This window comes from Ctenopharyngodon idella, chromosome 24 (genome assembly GCF_019924925.1).
Source record: "Ctenopharyngodon idella isolate HZGC_01 chromosome 24, HZGC01, whole genome shotgun sequence".
Classification (NCBI taxonomy): Eukaryota; Metazoa; Chordata; class Actinopteri; order Cypriniformes; family Xenocyprididae; genus Ctenopharyngodon; species Ctenopharyngodon idella.
In genome coordinates this window covers 20,344,350-20,365,499 of record NC_067243.1, presented here as the reverse complement: position 1 = coordinate 20,365,499, position 21,150 = coordinate 20,344,350, and the positions used below count along the sequence as shown (strand labels likewise).

The window sequence follows — 21,150 nt, the reverse complement described above, 5'->3', positions numbered from 1 at the left end:
ACCCACAGCATTTTCTATGAGCTACCGGCTTCCATTACTCAACGGGTGTTGGCCTCTGTACAAAACCCAGTCTGAAACAATGGAGATGGATGAGGTTTAAACGCTCAGACAAGAGCACAATCTCAGTCCTGTTGGAATCCGGAATCATTGCTTCCGAGGTCCAGACACCGCCTCTCTGGGTGGGTCAGATAAGCCCTGCTCTGTTTAGACTCCAGATCTAAGTCCAGCAGGCGCACTGTTGAGAGAAATCCACCTCTTATTAGGCTTGTTAGCATGACGTCTGACACTGACCTCAACACAGCTCCGGGCGTCTCCATCTTCTCCCACGGCCGTTCTGAAATTGGCACTCCGCATACTGTTCACTCGTCAGGTTCTGAAAGTGGGGGTCAAGTGCTGTGCCCTCTGATGGCAATGGGAAGGATACTTTTTCCAAAATATTTTGGCAATTTACCAGTCATCACGAGTCATGAAGACCCACAGGTGCACCCATGGAAGGAATGTATGAGCGAAAATTTGCCCCTCAACAAACCCCTCTTTTGTTACCACCCTAAAATCAGCATAAACCCCTCTGCCTACAGGTAACTGTCTTCCAAAACACTAGAGTTACCTAATGGCATTTTTCAAAGTGGGGCCTACTTAGATCACCTAAAAATGAAAATTGTGTCATGACCTTCATGTCGTTTTAAACTGTATTTTGTAGAACACCAAAGAAGATATTTTGATATTTTTTTTTTTTTTTTGTCCGACTAATGAAAGTCAATGGGCTCCAATGTTGTTTAGACCATAGACATAAAAATATGGACGACACAATTTCACTCTTTTCACACTCCCGCAGAATCGGTTAGTACAGTTCGGTTAGTACCCAAATCGGTTAGTACCCAAATGTTCTTCAAAATATTTTGGCCTCTCATAACTTTTTGCTTAAATATGATGTATCATAAAGAATAAGAATACTATACCATCTCCTCGTCTTTATTGTGGCTGTATGCTGCATGATTTCGTTATGCTTCCCCATGTGTGGTTTTTGTGATTGATTGTGTTTATGGCGTGTGCCTGTATTATCATTTAATTTTGTCTCAGTTTAGTTTTTTAAAACATCTTTTTGCATTTTGTAAAGTTTTGTGGTATGCAGGCTTCCACCAAACATTTAAAATGTGATTGCATTAAATGTTTGAATTTCAGAAATTCAAGTGTAGCTTAATTTCAGATAAAGTGCTGAATTGATTGCACCGTGTCTTAATTGAAGTTGTGCTGCCTGGGCATGTACTCAAAAGCCTGATGTCGCTAACTTGGCGCTGTACTGCACATTTCGTGCCTCTGTTTGGGGTGGTGACTTCAATGACTCAGTGTGAGTTTGTTGTGCCTGTTGTCAGCCTCAATCTATGGCTGAAGTTTTGGCTAAGAAGGAAGAGCTGGCTGACCGCCTGGAAAAAGCTAACGAAGAGGCAATCGCAAGTGCCATCGCTGAGGAGGAACAGCTGACACGGGAGATCCAAGCGGAGAACAACGAACTGGAGACGGACAATGAAAGTGACTTCTCTGTAAGTCAACAGCCCTAGTAGTTTACATGTAATTACAATGTAATTACAATGACATGCATTTTCTTAGCTTATTTAGTGTTTTCTGAATTTAGTATCAATTTTGTTATTTTTGCTCTCTTAAAGGCAAGTATCGGGAGTGGAAGTTGTGGCTTGAACTTAGACTGGAGCGAAATGCTAGCTGATTATGAAGGTAATGATGTAATTAGCATCTGCATTGAAATGGGCAAAATTGCTGAAATGAAATGAACATTTATTTAACACAATATTTTCTCAAAAGTATTTAAAAATGGAAAATGTGACCTTTGACGTTCAAACTTGAACATGGTTATCGGCTGACATAACAGTGTTGGAAAAGTAATGTGGTACGTTTTGTAGTTACTTCAAAAAACATAACTAATTAGCATGTCTTTATTACTTTAAGCATTTTTCCTCCGGACGTCATGGAAGTTGTGTTCCTCAGTTTACTTAATTTAATCAAATTACATAAAATGCTTTTCTTGGAACACTGGATGCTGATAATCTCAAAATCACAGGTGTGATATATATATATAGATGTAACACTTCTTCTGAATGTGTGATTGCATCACTTGCTTTGTTGACAGCTCGAGAGTCCTGGCGTCAGAGTACCTCCTGGGGTGACATTGTGGAGGAAGAGCCCGCCCGCCCACCGGGCCATGGCATTCACATGCACGAGAAGCTGTCCTCTCCTTCACGCAAACGGTAACACAGTCACACACTCCCATTTGTTACAGAATAAGGTAACAGTTTATTTTTAATAGTCGACTTTAGACATTTTGCTAACTATAAGTAACTTTGCAACTACATGTCAACTAGCAGTCATTAGAGTATTAGTGGATGGTCTGCTTAATATTTCTGTCCCTTTATTTTTATGTTCACATTGTTGTCAGTTACTGATTCAAAATGACATGACAAAATTGTAGTTAGTAATGTAATGTAATCGGACTACTTTTTGATTACTTTTAGATTAGATTACTTTTGACCTAACTTGTTTATCACATTGAATTGAATAGGATAATATTGTACCGTATTGATATAAATATACAAAGAGAAAGGAAATATATTCGATTCTTTATCAACAACATGAAATGCATTAAACTTTACATCACGTCATGGTTTTTCCAGACTGGGTTCGTGAAGGAACTGCAGGGGGTTTGTGAGTTTAATGAAAAGCTAATTGTGTATAATAAAAAAGATGTAGCAATGCATTGGTTAAATTACTTACTAAGTAATAATTAAAATAGTAATTGTGTTTGTCAGGAGTTGATTCGATATGCAAATGTTGCATTGTTGAGAAAACTCTTGTTAAAATTGAAATGATTTCAGTGGTCAAATGCTTTGTGGCCTCTCAATTTTCCACCTGACTGTGTGTAATTTCGCAAACTAGAAGACTTTCTGAATGTATGTAAGCAATATGCTTTTTTAGAAAGGAAAATTTGAAACATGAAAAAGAAGAATTATGTAGAATCAATAAATTATTAATCATTTACTGCCGTTGTGTGAATAATATGTAATCATGTAATCAATCAAAACTGTAGTCTGATTACGAGTATTTTAAAATGTAATATAATGTAATTACAAGTAGTTAATTTTTGTAATCTGATTACATAATACAGATTATCAGTTACTACCCAGCACTGCATTAGAGTATTAGTAGACTGTCTGCTTCATATCTGCCACTATAACTGACTATAAGTAACTTTGCAACTACATGTCAACTTATTCTACTAACCCAAACTCTAACACCTAACCCTAACCTAACAGTCTACTACAGTCTACTAATACTCTAATAAGAGTTAGTTGACATGTACACTACCGTTCAAAACTTTGGGGTCGGTAAGTTGTTTTTTTTTTGTTTTTTTTGTTTTTTTTTGAAAGAAGTTTTGTCTGCTCACCAAGGCTGCATTTAATTAATTAAAAATACAGCAAAATCAGTAATATTGTGAAATATTATTACAATTTAAAATAACTGTTTTCTATTTAAAAATATTTTAATGTAATTTATTCGTGATGCAAAGCTGAATTTTCAGCATCATTATACTCCAGTCTTCAGTGTCACATGATCCTTCAGAAATCATTCTAATATGGTGATTTGCTGCTCAAGAAACACTTATTGTGTACAATTGTACAAAATATTTGTGTACAATATTTTTTTTTCTTCAGGATTCTTGATGAATAGAAGGAACAGCGTTTATTTAAAATGAAATGTTTTGTTACATTTATAAATGTTTTTACTATCACTTTTGATCAATTTAATGCATCCTTAATTTCTTTTTAAAAAAAAAAAAAAAAATTCTTACCGACACCAAACTTTTGAATGGTAGTGTATAATGTTACAAAAACATTGTATTTCAGATAAATGCTGTTCTTTTGAACTTTCTATTCATCAAGGAATCCTGAGAGAAAAAAAAAAAAAAAAAAAGTACACAACTGTTGCAACATTGATAATAATAATAAAATTTTCTTGAGCAGCAAATCGGCATATTAGAATGATTTCTGAAGGATCATGTGACACTGAAGACTGGAGTAATGATGCTGAAAATTTAGGTTTGATCACAGGAATAAATTACTTTGAAAAATATATTCAATAGAAAACAGTTATTTTAAATTGTAATAGTATTTTACAATATTACTGTTTTTACTGTATTTTTAATTAAATAAATGCAGCCTTGGTGAGCAAATGAAACTTCTTTTTAAAAACATTACAAATCTCACTGATCCCAAACTTTTGAATGGTAGTGTAGTATAGTATAGTGTCTAAAGTGAACCATCGAAATAAAGTGTAATCCAGAATAATGTTACAGAACTTTCCTTCTGTTCTAAAAGCTTGCATCTTTTTTTCTTCTTTTTTTTTTTTTTTTTTTATTTCCATCACCAGACAGAATTGCAGAAATTGTGTTTAAAACTATTTTCAAACGCTCATTCCATCTTCTATTGTTTGGGAAAAGGGCTAGTTCTGTTCCCAAACTTGTACCTTTGTCACAATGATAGGTTAACTTTTTGTAGACTTTCTATTAGGTGCCACTAGCTGTGCAAAAACTTTTGCAATTCTGCAAAAAAGAAGCTAGAATTGCAACAAATTCACAATCAAGAAAAAAAAAAATTGTTAGATTTTAACTCAAAACACAGAATTGTGCAATCCTACCATACAATTGCAAATTGTGAGTTTATTTCTCACGGTTTTGACTTTTTTTTTTCCCCCTCCTCAGAATTATGAGATGTAAACTTGCAATTCTAATGGTGCGTTCACACCAGACGCGAATGAAGCGTTAAGTGCGAGTGATTTACATGTAAAGTCAATGCAAAGATGCGATAGACATCCTGCGGCGCGATTTGCGCGAATGAGGCAGCGCGAATTGAGCGTTTCGGGCGTTTGACGCCAAAGTTCAGATGAAAAATCTGAACTTTGGCGAATATTCACGCCGCGTTAACCAATCAGGAGCTTGCTCTAGTAGTGACGTGATTACGACGTAGCGAGCGGAGGCAGAAATCCGAAACAACAATGGAGGACAAAATCATCGTCGCTGTATGTGGATACCCGGAGCTGTACGAAACATCTTCGTACTTTTATAGAAACAGGAATAAAAAGGATCTTGCTTGGAAGAAAGTGAGTGAGGAGGTCGGACAATCTGGTAAGTTGTAAAAAACGCTCTTTACTCAATTTGAGCTATATATATACATATTGAGACTACAAGCTAGCTAAAGCCGGCAAATTGAGCTTATTCACCGTATTTTACAACTACCTTCCTGCTGACGAGTTGATGTGTTTATTCAAAGGAAGTGTGCCCCTCCCATGACGCGAATTCGCGTCTGTTGTGAAGTAAATTTCACGCACAAATGAAGCGAGTATACTCAAAATGTTCAAGCGTCCAACTACACGCGAATAGCAAGTCACGTCTAGTGTGAACGCCCCATAAGAAGAAAGTCAGAACTGGGACATAAATTCACAATCGCAAGGGGAGAAAATCTGATTTGTGCTATGTGAATTTTGAGATAAGTCGCTTTGTGTGTGTGTGTGTGTGTGTGTGTGTGTGTGTGTGTGTGTGTGTGTGTGTGTGTGTGTGTGTGTGACTGAAACAGGCTTCCTTACAATTGTGATCCTACACTTTATAATATTTTATGATGCTGATTGCATTGTGCTCAATCACAAATAGAAAAATGTTATTCTTATGGCTCTCAATTTAGTCTATTATATAAAAAAAAAAATCCATCATGCCCATTTTCACACCAGTTCATTTTTTTTTGTCAATTTTAATGCTTTCATCTGTCACTATGGCATAATGTCTTTGAATAAATGCAGATGATTTATCTTCATTTGAGGGCATTTCTTAGTAAATGGACATTTGTTATTTTAGTTGTTTAATCTGCATATCGTGAAAATGGATTGACAACATCAAAATGGGTTTCGCTATTTGTCGTCAGAACCATTGCGGAGTCGAAGAAGAAACATGAAGAGAAGCAACTTAAAGCCCAGCAGCTCCGAGCCAAACTGCGAGAGGAGAAGACCCACAAGCTGCAGAAACTCATGGAAAGAGTATGTTTTTCCCTTTAACACCTGTAGACAGCTCATTTAGCCTCTCCTAGCCTGCCTCGGTCACAGGGGAAAATCCTATTCGCACAGATGTTGAAAGAATCACTTAACAGCCATTTTAGTCGTTCAGGCTGATTCACTCCTGGTGAGACTCATAAAGCTGATGTTGGTAAGAATATGTTTGTTTTTGTTCTGCTCCATTCTTGTCGGAGGAGTGAGATCTAAGACAATATCGCATGTTGATATATCTGCACTTGAAATGGACCATTAACATGTGTTATTCACACTCCTGACAAGTTTGACTTCTACAGACTGTTTTGTCGGGATTTGATCTTTTCGTGTGTCTCTTTCTTTCACAGGAGAAGGAGGTGAGGAAGTGGAAAGAGGAGCTGTTGGATCAGAGGAGAAGAATGATGGAGGAGAAGCTGCTTCATGCTGAATTCAAACGAGAGCTTCAACTCCAGGCCATCGTGAAGAAAGCACAGGAAGAAGAGGCGAAGGTCAGAAGTTCTCCAACCTGAAACTGATATTTGTTTATTTTTTCAAGTGTGAAACCCTAATGATATCACTATTCCTATTGCGCAAACTTGGATATTTTTTTTTCAGAATGTAGTTCATTAGGAAATCTCTGTGCTAAGAATATTTTTGTTTATGTTGTTGATTTGTGTAGGTGAATGAAATCGCATTCATCAACACTCTGGAAGCCCAGAACAAGAGGCACGATGTTCTGGCTAAACTAAATGAATACGAACAACGGCTTAATGAGCTGCAGGAGGAACGCCAGCGGAGGCAGGAAGAAAAACAAGCCAGGGATGAAGCTGTTCAGGTATAGAACTTGTCTTTTTACCCCTTATTATTCGTTTTGGTTTTTTATTTGTTTTGTGCTTTAAATGTGTAACTGTGATCTTTATCAGGAGCGTAAGCGGGTATTGGAGGCGGAGCGACAGGCACGTGTGGAGGAGCTTCTGATGAAGAGACGGGAACAAGAGGCTAGAATCGAGCAGCAGCGGCAGGAGAAGGAGAGGGCGAGGGAAGACGCAGCACGCGAGAGAGCCAGGTCAGCATCATGTCTTGCCAAATAGACCAAATTCCTGATTCAGCAGAACACAAGGTCACTGCAAAAACCCCAAGGGAATAAGCTTTGAGAATCTGCCTGATTTAGGGAATGTTTTAATGTGTAACCCTTAACCAAAATATATACTACCGTTCAAAAGTTTGGATTCAGTGAAGCAAAGGCACATTAAATTTGTCAAAAGTGACAGTAAATACATTTTCTCTCTCTTGCTTTAGAGAAGTGGAAGAGTTGTTGTAGTAGAGTGTTGTTGCCATGTCGTCATTTTCCGCCGGACTGCTTCACAAACGAGGGTCAATGCAACGCTGGATTTGCACAAAAGATTAACATGACGGCACACGCTAGTCGATGAGTTGAATCAACTCCACAGCAACTACATAAATTTATCCACTAACCATTCAGAAACGTCCTTTTGCATTCTAAAAGTTGTAACTTCTTCCTGAGTCTCTCCATCAGTGTCCGACTCCGGTTTGAACAGTGTAAGGCTGAACACCGTTACTGACAATCGTCATTTTGGCTGCGTGAGATTCTCCGGCTTTGTTGTTGTTGAGCAACCGAAGCGCGAGCTGTTAAAGCTCCGCCCTCTTCTGGAAAGCGGGCCGGGGGCAGCATCTCATTTGCATTTAAAGGAACCCACAAAAATGGAACTTAACCAGGCCCCTTTATTTTTGCATATGCCTTGGGTGGGAGTTATTTAAATGAAGAATATTGTGACATGTTCGTTCCCGGAAGAAAACTCAATATTACAATCGAGGCATTTCAGGGATCAGGGCATTTCGAATCAGTGGTACGGAGCGCGTATCAAACTTCCAAAGTCACGTGATTTCAGTAAACGAGGCTACGTCATAAGTGTTTCAAAATTTCAATAGTTCACCACTGGGGGGGCATGACTTTAGCAGTTTGATATGCGCTCCGAACCACTGATTCGAAACAAAAGATTCGTAAAGCTTCAAAGCTTCATGAAGCAGTGTTTTGAAATCGGCCATCACTAGATATTGTTGAATAAAGTCATTATTTTGTTTTTTTTGTACACAAAAAGTATTCTCGTCTCTTCATAACATTAAGGTTGAACCACTGTAGTCACATGAACTGTTTTAAATACGTCTTTAGTAGCTTTCTGGGCACTGAAAGTGTTAGTTGTCTTGCTGTCAATGCAGGCCTCACTGAGACATCGGATTTTATGAAAAATATTTTAATTTGTGTTCTGAAGATGAACGAAGGTCTTATGGGTGTGACATGAGGGTGAGTAATAAATGACAAAATTTTCATTTTTGGGTGAAATAACCCTTTAATATACACTCTGCAGGGACCGCGAGGAGCGTTTGGCTGCTCTCAGTGCTGCTCAGCAGGAGGCCATGGAGGAACTACAGAAGAAAATCCAGATGAAGGTAAACTATCATAAGTAATCTAATTTCTGACACCATTTTTTAGTGTTTATCCCCTTTTCCGAAAACCATGTATCTTGGACAGTACTGCTAGCATGTTGAACGTGTTTTCAGCATGACGAGAGCAGCCGCAGACACATGGAGCAGATCGAGCAGAGGAAAGAGAAGGCCGCCGAGCTGAGCAGCGGAAGACACGCCAACACGGACTACGCCCCCAAACTCACCCCTTATGAACGGAAGAAGCAATGCTCACTCTGTAATGTTGTGGTAGGTACTGCATTATGGGTTTCTTTCCGATCACTTTGATTAGAATTAGGACCGTCGAAGTGGGGGCGGTTTGGAATACTGTCCCAGGAACATTTGGGGCGCTCCAGACTGATTCCTATAAGGATGGACAGTCTGTCTTTGTTGCTTTGCCAGGCAGAGTACATAAAATCGCAGACTACAAGGTGATTCAGAGGATTTTCATAGAGAATGCATGTAAATGAGAATTTAACTGCATTAATTAAACATGAACTCTAGGCGGAGATTAATAGCTGGGCGTGATTATGCTTTTCAAGCGACAGGCAACAAATCTTTGAGTGGCCGCATTTATCTCTGACGCTCCCAGCTTTTACTGCAACTGGGGCCAGACACCTTGGAGCTTCAAACTGACATCAGATTAAGCGCTGGGGAGAATGAAATCTTGTTAAAAATGTCAGATGACCTTGGCCAGGCTCTGACACCAGAGATCATCTTTAGGTCAGCGGGAAGCACTCTAGCTAATGACATTATACACAGACTGTCCTGTGTGGGCTCAACTCCAGGACTCAAAGGAGACAAACAACACAAGCATCCAGATACTGTTGTCCTCACCTGCCATAGGAAAAACTTTCCTACTTTTCAGTTTAATTCTGCTAAATTTTTCACTTAGGTCACTTTCATGCAAAGCCACTTTTCAGGTTCAGTCCCCTTGGAGTAACATAAGGTTAAAGGGAAAGGAAAATTCATGTTGTTTCAAACCTGTGTGAATTTCTTTCTTATACAGAACACAGAAAAGATGTTTAAAAAATACCATTCAGTTCGTATAGATTAATTTCTCCCTACCTTTGTTCTTTTTGCCGTTTAAAAGCTTTGGACCCCATTGACTTTCATAATATAGACAAAACCCTCTCAAAAATAATTTCTTTTTTTTCCACAGAAGACAGTTGTAAATGTTTTTGAACGATATGAAGGCGAGTAAATTATTTTTCTGTGGTTTTCGGTGGCACAATAGTGATGGTTTCTTTTAGTTCAACTTTTTTGAGGTTTGAACCCACAACCTTTTAGGTTATAGGAAAATTTCACCTCAAAACGAAAATTGTCATTTACTCAGCCTCTTATAATTGCAAACATGTAGGATGTTTATCTTCTACGGAATACAAAAAAAGTCAGCTTGTGAATGGAGAGTGATCACCTTTTCTAGGGTTTGATCCCACAACCTTTTCGGTTATCTGAAAAGTTCACTGATTTCAAACTACCTATGTCATTTTGGGTCCCATTAGTAAAAAATGGGTTCATAATATAGATAAAATCAAAACATTCTTCAAATTGTCATCTGTTTTGTTCCACAGGAAAAGTCACACAGGTTTTTTAAAAAGCACAAAAGTGATCACCTTTCCTAGGATTTGAACCCACAACCTTTTTGGCTATCTGAAAAGTTCATCTCAAAATGAAAATTGTCATCTTTTACTCAACCTCATATCATTGCAAACCTGTATGATGTTTATCTTCTACGGAATACAAAATAAGATAGAGAAATCTGTCCATTCATCTTGTGTAGATTGATTTCAAACTACCTTTTTGTCATTTTTTGGTTCTATTAGTAAATAAACAGTTCATAATATCGACAAAACCAAAACATTCTTCAAATTATCATTTTGTTTTGTTCCATAGGAAAGGTCACACAGGTTTTTTAACAATATGAAAGTGAATTGTTTTTTGGTGAACTATTCCTTTGATCAATTGCCAAAACTGATCACCTTTTCTAGGGTTTGAACCCACAACCTTTTCAGTTATCTGAAAAGTTCACTCAAAAAATGAAAATTGTCATTTACTCAACCACATATCATTGCAAACCTGTTTATCTTCTGCAGAACACAAAAAAGGTAGAACAATCTTTCCATTCAGCTTGTGTTGATTAATCTCAAACTACCTTTATGTCATTTTGGGGTCCCATTAGCCAATAATGAGTTTATAATATGGACAAAACCAAAAAATCTTCAAAATATGTTTTGTTCCACAGGAAAAAGTCATAAAGGCTTTTTTAACAATGTGAAAGTGAGTGAATTATTATTTTATTCTATTATAATTATTATTTTTTGGTGAACCTTCAACTGTTTTGATCAAATGCACAAAAGTGATCACCTTTTCTGGGGTTTGAAACCACAACCTTTTCGGTTATCTGAAAAGTTCACTCAAAAATGAAAATTCTGTCATTTACTCACCCTCATGTGGTTCAAAACCCATTTTTTTCTAGTGTGGAACACAAAAAGAGATGTTTTGATGGTGGTAGTTCAAGATCGGGTTTGAACTGTCAACCTTTTGCTTACCAGCTCAGATCTTTCAACACTAGGCTACACCACCCTGGTTTCTCATGGCGAACAGAACCATCACATGAATAATAGAGACATTCAATGGGTTAGGAGTCTTATATGCTTTTCACATGACCTCTTGAGTTTTCAGGACAAGTGAGCTGCTCTACAAACTCAAGAGGTGATATTTGAGCTGGTAAAAACAGTGCTTGGGGCGCCGATGCATTCAAAACTAAGGTGTCAAAGCTCTTTGGTCATTTTAGTTAGCAGTTATTCGTCAGTGTTTTCTGATTTTCTAGCTCTTATGAGATGTGTCTGTCAGCTCTGCAGATGTCTGTCAGGATCAAGGGATCATATTTAGCTTTAAAGAGTTGGAACATATGTCTTGACACCTGAGAACTGTCAGTCCATGAATGATGCCGAAACGTATTGTGTGGTAGATTGGTATGTTTCAGGTCCATGGCTGTATATTTGGCGAATCGCCTCACATGATCTCCGGCCTCTGCGTTTGTGTTGCAGATCACCTCTGAGGTCCACCTGTTCAGTCACATTAAGGGTAAGAGGCACCAGCAGGCAGTGCGGGACAGCAGCAGCATTCAAGGGAGGGAGCTGTCGGACGAGGAGGTGGTGAGTTTTCCCCACTAAAAAACACTGAGGAAACTTATGGTTTCCCATAAGAGTTCATAGTGAAACTGGAGAGAGTTTGTGAGATTTTGATGCAAATATGTACATTTTAATATATAATAAAAATTAAATAATAAAATGTCAAATTGAGTTAGATATTTTAAAAATCAAAAAAGTAAACTATTTTAAATAAATATAAAATAATTATTTTTATTATTTAATGTATACACACACACACACACACACACATACATATATATATATATTTAAATTAAATGTCTAAATTACATGTACATTTTAATAAATATAATATAAAATATAATAAATAATATAATATAATAAAAATTAAATAATAAAATGTCAAAATGTGTTAGATATATTAAAAATCTATTTTAAATGAATATAAAAATTATATATTTTTTTATTTTATATTTAATAATAACTTGCCAAATTGAAAAAAAAAAAAATGAAAAAAAATTGGTAGTTTCTGTGTAAATTCTATGTAAATTCTACATATTTTTAACAGTAATTCTGGATTGAATAGGCTTATTTTTAATTTTCATTTTCCCCCCCAATGTCAGTATTTTTTAATAAAATTAAATTATTATAAATTATACCAATAATTATTATTTATTTGTAAAATAAAAACAAAATATAGGCCCAACACTTAATTCTAATCTTATATACAAATATGAATCGCTACATTTATTATTCATTATATTTATTAAAAAGGTTAAAACATTACTTGAAAATGTATTTACTTCGTGTAAATAATTTCACTCTTGCTCATGTTTCTCTCAGACACACAAACAGCACACACACATTCAACTTCATTTTTAGGGTATACATTTCATTTTATGATTTTGCACATCATTTTTCATATCTGTAAAGGTTGAGAGGATCAACACCAACTTTCCCATATTTCCCCTGGTTTGTGGGACCATAAACGGCTACGAGCGAATCAACACTAATAGTGTTTGTGTATATGGCGTGGGGTGAGATCACCCTGCCTTGTCTCTGGGCTTGACAGAGTGCCTCTCCCCTGAACGCGGCTCGTTAAATGCGGGATCTCTCACCGCAATATGAGATTGGCTTTCACACTAGGCTTCTTTGTACGGCTGACAACTGTTGGTGCTATATGTCGCACCTTTGGCCCCTGGACCTCCTTCATTCGAACCTTTTTTTTTTTTTTTTCAGCGAGTAATATTTAAACCCCCAGTGCTACCTCTAAATCATTAGCCTTGGCCGCAGCCAACTATTTCTCTGCCTGACAGTGTGATAAACACACGGTCACGCCACCGCGGCACGTCCCGCAACCGTGCAACGCGCGTCAGGTGCAGCTGACTTAATGAGGCCTGTCTGAATTGTGGAGCTTGATGTATTTAATTGAATTAACTGTTCACATGGAACTAGTTTTTAAACAGCGTTCATTTGGTTTACGTAAAAAAGGAAACCGATTACCTGTGATTTATACAACACAATCTGTAACAGTCAGCGAAATTAGCAAAATTGGAAACTTCAGGGTGTCTGAACTGTAAATTTGTCCTAGAGTTCATTACCATGTCCTTGGCTCTTATTGGAAAAGAACACACTACTTTTTCTTCTATAGGAGTTTATAAGCAATATATGTCAAAATGTGCAATTTTGGTAATTCGTTCGCAGTTGCTGCATTTTAAGGAAACCTGGCCACAGGACTTGTTTGGATAGTCTTGCCATGGACGCCCCGGTGCTCCTTATTTATGTCTCTGCTCATTTTGGTGTGCAGTATTTCATTCACGCAACCGCCAACTATTTTCCAGTCGGCACTTCCATAATTCTTGCCGTTATGAAAGATTTTTAATTAAAACTAAGATGGTTGGCTGAACCGTGCAGAGGTCACAACGTAGTTTTTCAGTGGAAGCGGGTCCAGAGCCTCCGTCTGTCCTCGTATTTAGTCATATTTCGCTATTTAAAAGACTCTGGAGTTAAATTGAAAATACAGCGATTATCAACAGCAATGGATCAGTGTGGCTGCAGGACACTTGGATTGCCTCTTGGACTCTATATTATCCTTTATTGGTTGTCATCTGTTCTGGTTTAATGTGATATATCGCCGCTCTAGGCCCCTTGTGTTTGACACATTGGAGCTTTATTTATTCTCAACCTTTGACGCCAGATCAAGAAACACAGCTGAATGTTGAGTTATTCCAGCTAAAATATCACACAGTTTTTCAGTCGTGGCCTAGTGGTTGGCACACAAGTGCTCATGGATTTAATTCCAGACTTGTGTTGTATATTTTATATATAAATATATTCTGTGTGTGTGTGTGTGTATATATATATATATATATATATATATATATATATATATATATATATATATATATATATATATATATAATTAAAATGGGCCATTGACAAATAAGGTTTTTAAAAGTAAAAAAAAAAAAAAAAAAACTAATGAAGATGTAATTAATTTTTAAGTTTTATTAAGTGTTAACAATGAGATTATGTGGTTTTTATCATTAATTAATACTGCTTTTGTCATTTATTTATTTATTTATTTTTTTTACAAGATGGACAAAATTTGTCACCAAAAAAGTCATTCGGTTTAACCAAAATTTCAGTTTTACCGAATGACACTTTTGGTTTTACCAAATGACGATATTTTCAAACAATGCTAACAGGCTGATATCTAAAAGGGCAAAAGGACAATCAAACATTTTATGTTTAGTACAAGGTTGTTGTTTTTTTTTTTTAAAATATTACAACATTTTCCATGTTTTATAGCGGTTGTACCGAATGACCTGATGTTTCAGGACATGCGTATGAGCAAGTGAAAACATTTATTTTTCAAATAGTTAAGAGAGAGTTAGTTACTTGGCTTCATGACCATGTGGTCCTTTGCAGGTGTCTGAATGATGGCACATCCTGTCACATGATATTGACCGCATGACTTGATCCAAAATTATATTGGTTTATAACAGGGGTTCTCAACCTTTTGCAAGCTGGGCCCCCCCAAAGCTGGTTCATTGCAGTTGCCCCCCCCCCCCCCCCCCCCCACACACCACATAGATAGATAGCCCTAGGCTATTATTTTTAGGCCCACATTATTATTATTATTATTATTATTATTATTATTATTATTATTATTATTATTATCATCAGTAGCGGTAGGTAGGCCTATTATCATTACTAGGCTATTGTTATAATTGGCAGTAGCACCAGACTTCTAATGTGAGCTTGCAGGCATTATTATTATTATTATTATTATTATTATTATTATTATTATGAGTAGTAGTAGGCCTATCATCATTACTAGGCTATTGCTATGTAATTATATGAGGTTACATGCTTTATTGTTGTTGTTATTATTATTTGTTATTATTATTATTGTTATTATCATCAATAGGCCTATTATCAATACTAGGCTATTGCTATAATTGGGAATTGGCACCAGACCTCTGATATTAATTTATGCTTTATTATTGTTATTATTACTAGGCCTAATAATAGGCATCATCTGCATTTTTTACAGAAGCTTGCAGGTAAAGGAAAGCTTTAACTGTAGCCTATATTCTGACTAGTTTATTCGTTCACATATATATATATATATAATACTAAATACGACCTCATGTTTTATACGTTTGCAGCCTCTGAAACTTCCGTCCGTCATAAAAATTCATTCGGATGGTTCGATTTTCTGCATTTTTCGCATCCGTAGCAAATATTTTGAGGGGTGTTTTTGACAATTGAGAGCCACCAAATAACGAATATGAAAAAACAAATACGACAGTTTCGGACTCAGTCAGGGTGCAAGGACCTTAAACTTTGGAGGCTTGCGCAGCTTCTCGAGGAGAAATCAAACAAATGAGCGCCATTTTCTAAAGTCTATGAGCGCAGCACACACAAATAAACTAAATTGACATACTGCAGTTAAATTTCAAAATGTGGTGTTTTTATATTTATAACATTTGAATACAGTTCAGCAACATACATCACACGACCTGACGACCAAGAGAGCTGACAATTGACCATCACTTAATTTACCATCACCTCGCGATTGAAAATGTGACACTGATATGACAGTTCAACAAACAAGTTAATAATATTAGGTCACTTACATTTTAGGCGAAATAATGACTGTTTTGGTCTATTTTAGCAGCGAAAATAGATCCGATGAATCCAAACAAAGATCACAACATAGCGCATCTCACAGCAACACTCAATCGTGTTTTGAATGATTCAGTGTTTTGAACAAATCGTTTGAGTCAAAGATTCAATGACCCATTCACAAACATCTGTCTCATTCTTGATGAATCGGCCGTTTGAACGAATCGTGAATGAACGACTCAATGACTCGCTTAATAAAACTGCTTATCACCTGCATTTGCGCTCACTATCGACAAACCAATCAAATTTGTTCAAAACTTTTTTTTTTTTTTAATCAGTCCAAACACATTTTAATTTTATTCAGGAGTTATGTATATACAAAACTATAACTTTTTATGACAGTAGTTTAGTGATTAAAAAAAATGTGCATTTTTTTTTTTTTTTTTTTTCAGTTTTTTTTTTCCTCCCATCCTGTAGCCTACTCGCGCCCCCCCGGGAGTGAGAACCACTGGTTTATGACATCAATGATTTTTTTTTTTTTTTTCTCGGACATTCTTTCTCATAACAAAGCAATGACTTCTACACATTATTTTAATACCATTTTGCACTATGTTGATATGTGATGTTATAAAATCATGCCAGAATAAAAAAATATATACATTTATTACATTTTAAGATATTTTAATCACAAATGAAATGGCTGTATTGGCCTTTGGATGACCTTTTTGACACTATAAAATCTTTAAAATACCCTTATATGTAGCAAAATATAATTAACACCTTTTGGATTCAATAAAAGAGATCTAGTTGTACTATCTTACATACTTTGAATGTCATATCTTTGTTTTTTTTATTATTATTAAGGCCTTTGGACAAAAAAATGACCCGTCACATCATTGACTCATTATATATATATATATATATATATATATATATATATATATATATATATATATATATATATATATATATATACACAGTGGGTACGGAAAGTATTCAGTCCCCCTAAAATTTTTCACTCTTTGTTATATTGCAGCCATTTGCTAAAATCATTTAAGTTCATTTTTTTTTCCTCATTAATGTACACACAGCACCCCATATTGACAGAAAAACACAGAATTGTTGACATTTTTGCAGATTTATTAAAAAAGAATAACTGAAATATCACATGGTCCTAAGTATTCAGACCCTTTGCTCAGTATTTAGTAGAAGCACCCTTTTGATCTAATACAGCCATGAGTCTTTTTGGGAAAGATGCAACAAGTTTTTCACACCTGGATTTGGGGATCCTCTGCCATTCCTCCTTGCAGATCCTCTCCAGTTCTGTCAGGTTGGATGGTAAACGTTGGTGGACAGCCATTTTTAGGTCTCTCCAGAGATGCTCAATTGGGTTTAAGTCAGGGCTCTGGCTGGGCCATTCAAGAACAGTCATGGAGTTGTTGTGAAGCCACTCCTTCGTTATTTTAGCTGTGTGTTTAGGGTCATTGTCTTTTTGGAAGGTAAACCTTCGGCCCAGTCTGAGGTCCTGAGCACTCTGGAGAAGGTTTTCGCCCTGTACTTGGCCGCATTCATCTTTCCCTCGATTGCAACCAGTCGTCCTGTCCCTGCAGCTGAAAAACACCCCCACAGCATGATGCTGCCACCACCATGCATGGGACTGTATTGGACAGGTGATGAGCAGTGCCTGGTTTTCTCCACACATACCGCTTAGAATTAAGGCCAAAAAGTTCTATCTTGGTCTCATCAGACCAGAGAATCTTATTTCTCACCATCTTGGAGTCCTCCATGCGGGCTTTCATGTGTCTTGCACTGAGGAGAGGCTTTCGTCGGGCCACTCTGCCATAAAGCCCCGACTGGTGGAGGGCTGCAGTGATGGTTGACTTTCTACAACTTTCTCCCATCTCCTGACTGCATCTCTGGAGCTCAGCCACAGTGATCTTTGGGTTCTTCTTTACCTCTCTCACCAAGGCTCTTCTCCCCCGATAGCTCAGTTTGGCCGGACGGCCAACTCTAGGAAGGGTTCTGGTCGTCCCAAACGTCTTCCATTTAAGGATTATGGAGGCCACTGTGCTCTTAGGAACCTTAAGTGCCTTGCCACAATTCTGTCTCTGAGCTCTTCAGGCAGTTCCTTTGACCTCATGATTCTCATTTGCTCTGACATGCACTGTGAGCTGTAAGGTCTTATATAGACAGGTGTGTGGCTTTCCTAATCAAGTCCAATCAGTATAATCAAACACAGCTGGACTCAAATGAAGGTGTAGAACCATCTCAAGGATGATCAGAAGAAATGGACAGCACCTGAGTTAAATATATGAGTGTCACAGCAAAGGGTCTGAATACTGAGGACCATGTGATATTTCAGTTTTTCTTTTTTAATAAATCTGCAAAAATGTCAACAATTCTGTGTTTTTCTGTCAATATGGGGTGCTGTGTGTACAGTAATGAGGAAAAAAATGAACTTAAATGATTTTAGCAAATGGCTGCAATATAACAGAGTGAAAAATTTAAGGGGGTCTGAATACTTTCCGTACCCACTATATATATATATATAATATAGTATACATATTATAAATAGTATATTTAGTATACATTCAAGCGCGATAAGATGCAAAAAAGAACTCAAATCTGTACTGGAGCGCTGTCTGTGAAGCGACTCTCTATGAAGAAACACCCGAAAGCCGCTTTAGACAGCACGCCAGCATCACACTGATTTCTCTTTCACGTTTGAACGGACAAAAACACACAAAATTATGTCAAATTCCTGTTATCATCGAGTATCCTTGTAAGCAGAGTCTTAAATGAGTTAAAAGTGTTAAATGAATGTAGAGTTGTGAGAAAATACTGTAGGATGCATGTCAGATCCGCGTCATGTGCGTCAGGTCTTAAAGTGACAGCAGCCTAATAAACCTGCTGCTGTCTGTCATTAATGTTAATCAAAGAACAAAAGACAAAGAGAAAATCACTCACTGCTTTTGACTGAATAACTTTTGAAGCTTTAATAAGGATTAGTCTATATTCAATATATAATTTATGCAGTGAAGAGTGTGCAGTGTTTATTAACTGCACAGATACAGAAATTATTCAAGAAATTTTTCAATCTCTTTTTATTTACCTGTTAGACCTACCTGAAAATCTTAAAACACTGTTTACAAGGTTATATGGGTTAAAAACAACAAAAAAGTAACTTTTTTGTGTGTGCATTTTGGCAGGCCTGAACCAGCCTCACTGGGCCAGTAGGAAATAACCCTTAGCGTTGAGCACTGATATATTAAGGCACAGCTGAATGTGACATTTATTACAATGGGTTTATGTGAAGATTGTTTTAAGTTCACTTAAATTAAAAGCTGTTATATTTTTTTTAAAGCCTATTAAATGCTAAAAATGATAGCTTTCAATTATGTAATGTTGAATGGTTATAATTAATGGCTAAAATTGAGGGAAAAAAATTCATATATAGAGGTATCAGTATTGGTATCAGTGATACTGTCCTTCATTCAGTGCTTAGTAAAAAGATGCCATTAAACAAATATTTAAAATATACTTCTTTATGTTGTTTCTACATTAATTTGGAGATTCAATGTTTAAGTATTACAATATAGAAATATATTAACTTTAATGTTAGATGCGATTAAACACGATTAATTACAGAAAAATGTGTGATTAATTTGTTCATTTTTTTTAATCGATTGACAGCACTATGTATATGTGTTTGTATGCTATTATTAATATTAATAATGTTGTTGTCGTTTTGTTTATACCTCTAAACTATCAAAGTAGACCTGATCAGTTTGTATATTACTCAAAATATAACAGTCCTTTCCCTCAGTGTTGTAATTAACACAAGTTGTTTTGTCGTCCTCAGAACTTTCAAAACAAAGACGTCATGTCACATGATGCGTCCAAGGTTAAAATGTAATCCTGCAAGGGATGTACAAGTCAAGTTTTTGTGCGGGTCGTTGGTTAGTTACCTTATACCTTCTGTCTTTACATTGTATCTGAATGACAAACAGCTGTCTGTTTCACATTGGGGAAAAGCCATCTTTTGCCGGCTCTTTTGTGTTGCACAAAAGAGTGGAGGCTGGGACATGTATCAGTGTGACAGTGAGCGCTTCATCATGGCCCCTGAGCATCGGCAGAGGTGTGACGTTTTGAGTTGTCTCTCATTACACCCCACAGACAGCACTGTGGTTTTTTCGGGTGTTCTAGCCCATGGGCTGGTCTCTGTCACTTTTTATATCTCTCAAGTCTCCTATTATCACCATGTGCAAGTGGACACCAGTCCATCACCTGTCCATCGAATTTGATAGGTCGTCATATGCCACATTGTCCTTTTTCTAGAGCATAAATTTTTTATGTAGTTTATGTCGTTCTAAGGAAAACATCACTATTTATATTGCTGATGCTTAGAGTTTGGGTTTTCTCAGAAATGCTAATATTCATCAAAGTGTTCTGACTATTTCCACCTATTTGCACTGAATTTGCACTTCCACCTATTTGCACTTAAAGGATTAGTTCACTTCAGAATTGAAATTTCCTCATAATTCACTCACCCCCATGTCATCCAAGATGTTTATAGAGGCTTTCGCAGCGGAGGAACCTTTTCATAGTTCCTTGAACTATTGGCTGAAGTACCCGGATTTTGCCGTGTTCGCACCGCAGGAACTAGGAGTGATTTTAGTTCTAGGAACTCCTTCTGGGGGAACTAAATTAGCTCCTACTTCAGAGTAGGGTCTAAACCAGCACTAGGAGCTATCCGTGACATTAGTGTACGTTGATTGGTCAAACGCATGTCAAACACCGGCACCTGGCATTTTTAAAAAGCCGTGTAAACATATTTACTTCACGAACATGGAAAACAGCGATAACGGCATTTACCTGTTGTCTGCAGAGTTGTGTTCTTTTCTCCGCCTCGATGATATGTAATACTGAAAGTTGTCATAGGAGATTTAGTCTCTTAGCCCCAGTTTTTGCTCTTTCAGTCGCTTAAATGCTTTTACATTCCATCTCCTTTATCACGAAACCCACGACACACAACAAACACAGCTCTGATCACGGCATCCTCCATCCACCATTTTTTAGCTTTTGTAAATGCCGCACTTAAAGATGCTGCTGTCAGCCGCTTCAGAGTTCCTATTCCCGGTGCCAGTGCAACCAGGATCATGGCCCGGGGGAGAAATTAGTTCTCGGGGAACTATCCTAGTGGCTAGTTCCTAGAACTATTTGGTGCGAAAGCCCCTTATGTCTTTCTTTCTTCAGTCAAAAAGAAATTAAGGTTTTTGAGGAACACATTCCATATAGTGGACTTCAACAGGATTCAACAAGTTGAAGGTCCAAA

At 36.9% G+C, this 21,150-nt stretch overlaps 1 protein-coding gene across 4 annotated transcripts in view; it reads left to right on the top strand.

Annotated features, from left to right (window-relative positions):
- Positions 1–21,150, top strand: part of scaper (S-phase cyclin A-associated protein in the ER) — a 133,301-nt gene that overhangs the window by 28,056 nt on the left and 84,095 nt on the right. For all 4 annotated transcript variants that reach the window (XM_051884816.1, XM_051884814.1, XM_051884817.1 and 1 more), the window contains 10 exons: positions 1,374–1,541; positions 1,665–1,731; positions 2,144–2,261; positions 5,982–6,093; positions 6,450–6,590; positions 6,761–6,916; positions 7,005–7,147; positions 8,469–8,550; positions 8,662–8,814; positions 11,619–11,726. In XM_051884816.1, coding sequence (XP_051740776.1) covers positions 1,374–1,541; positions 1,665–1,731; positions 2,144–2,261; positions 5,982–6,093; positions 6,450–6,590; positions 6,761–6,916; positions 7,005–7,147; positions 8,469–8,550; positions 8,662–8,814; positions 11,619–11,726 — 1,248 coding nt within the window. The remainder of the gene's footprint in view (positions 1–1,373; positions 1,542–1,664; positions 1,732–2,143; positions 2,262–5,981; positions 6,094–6,449; positions 6,591–6,760; positions 6,917–7,004; positions 7,148–8,468; positions 8,551–8,661; positions 8,815–11,618; positions 11,727–21,150) is intronic.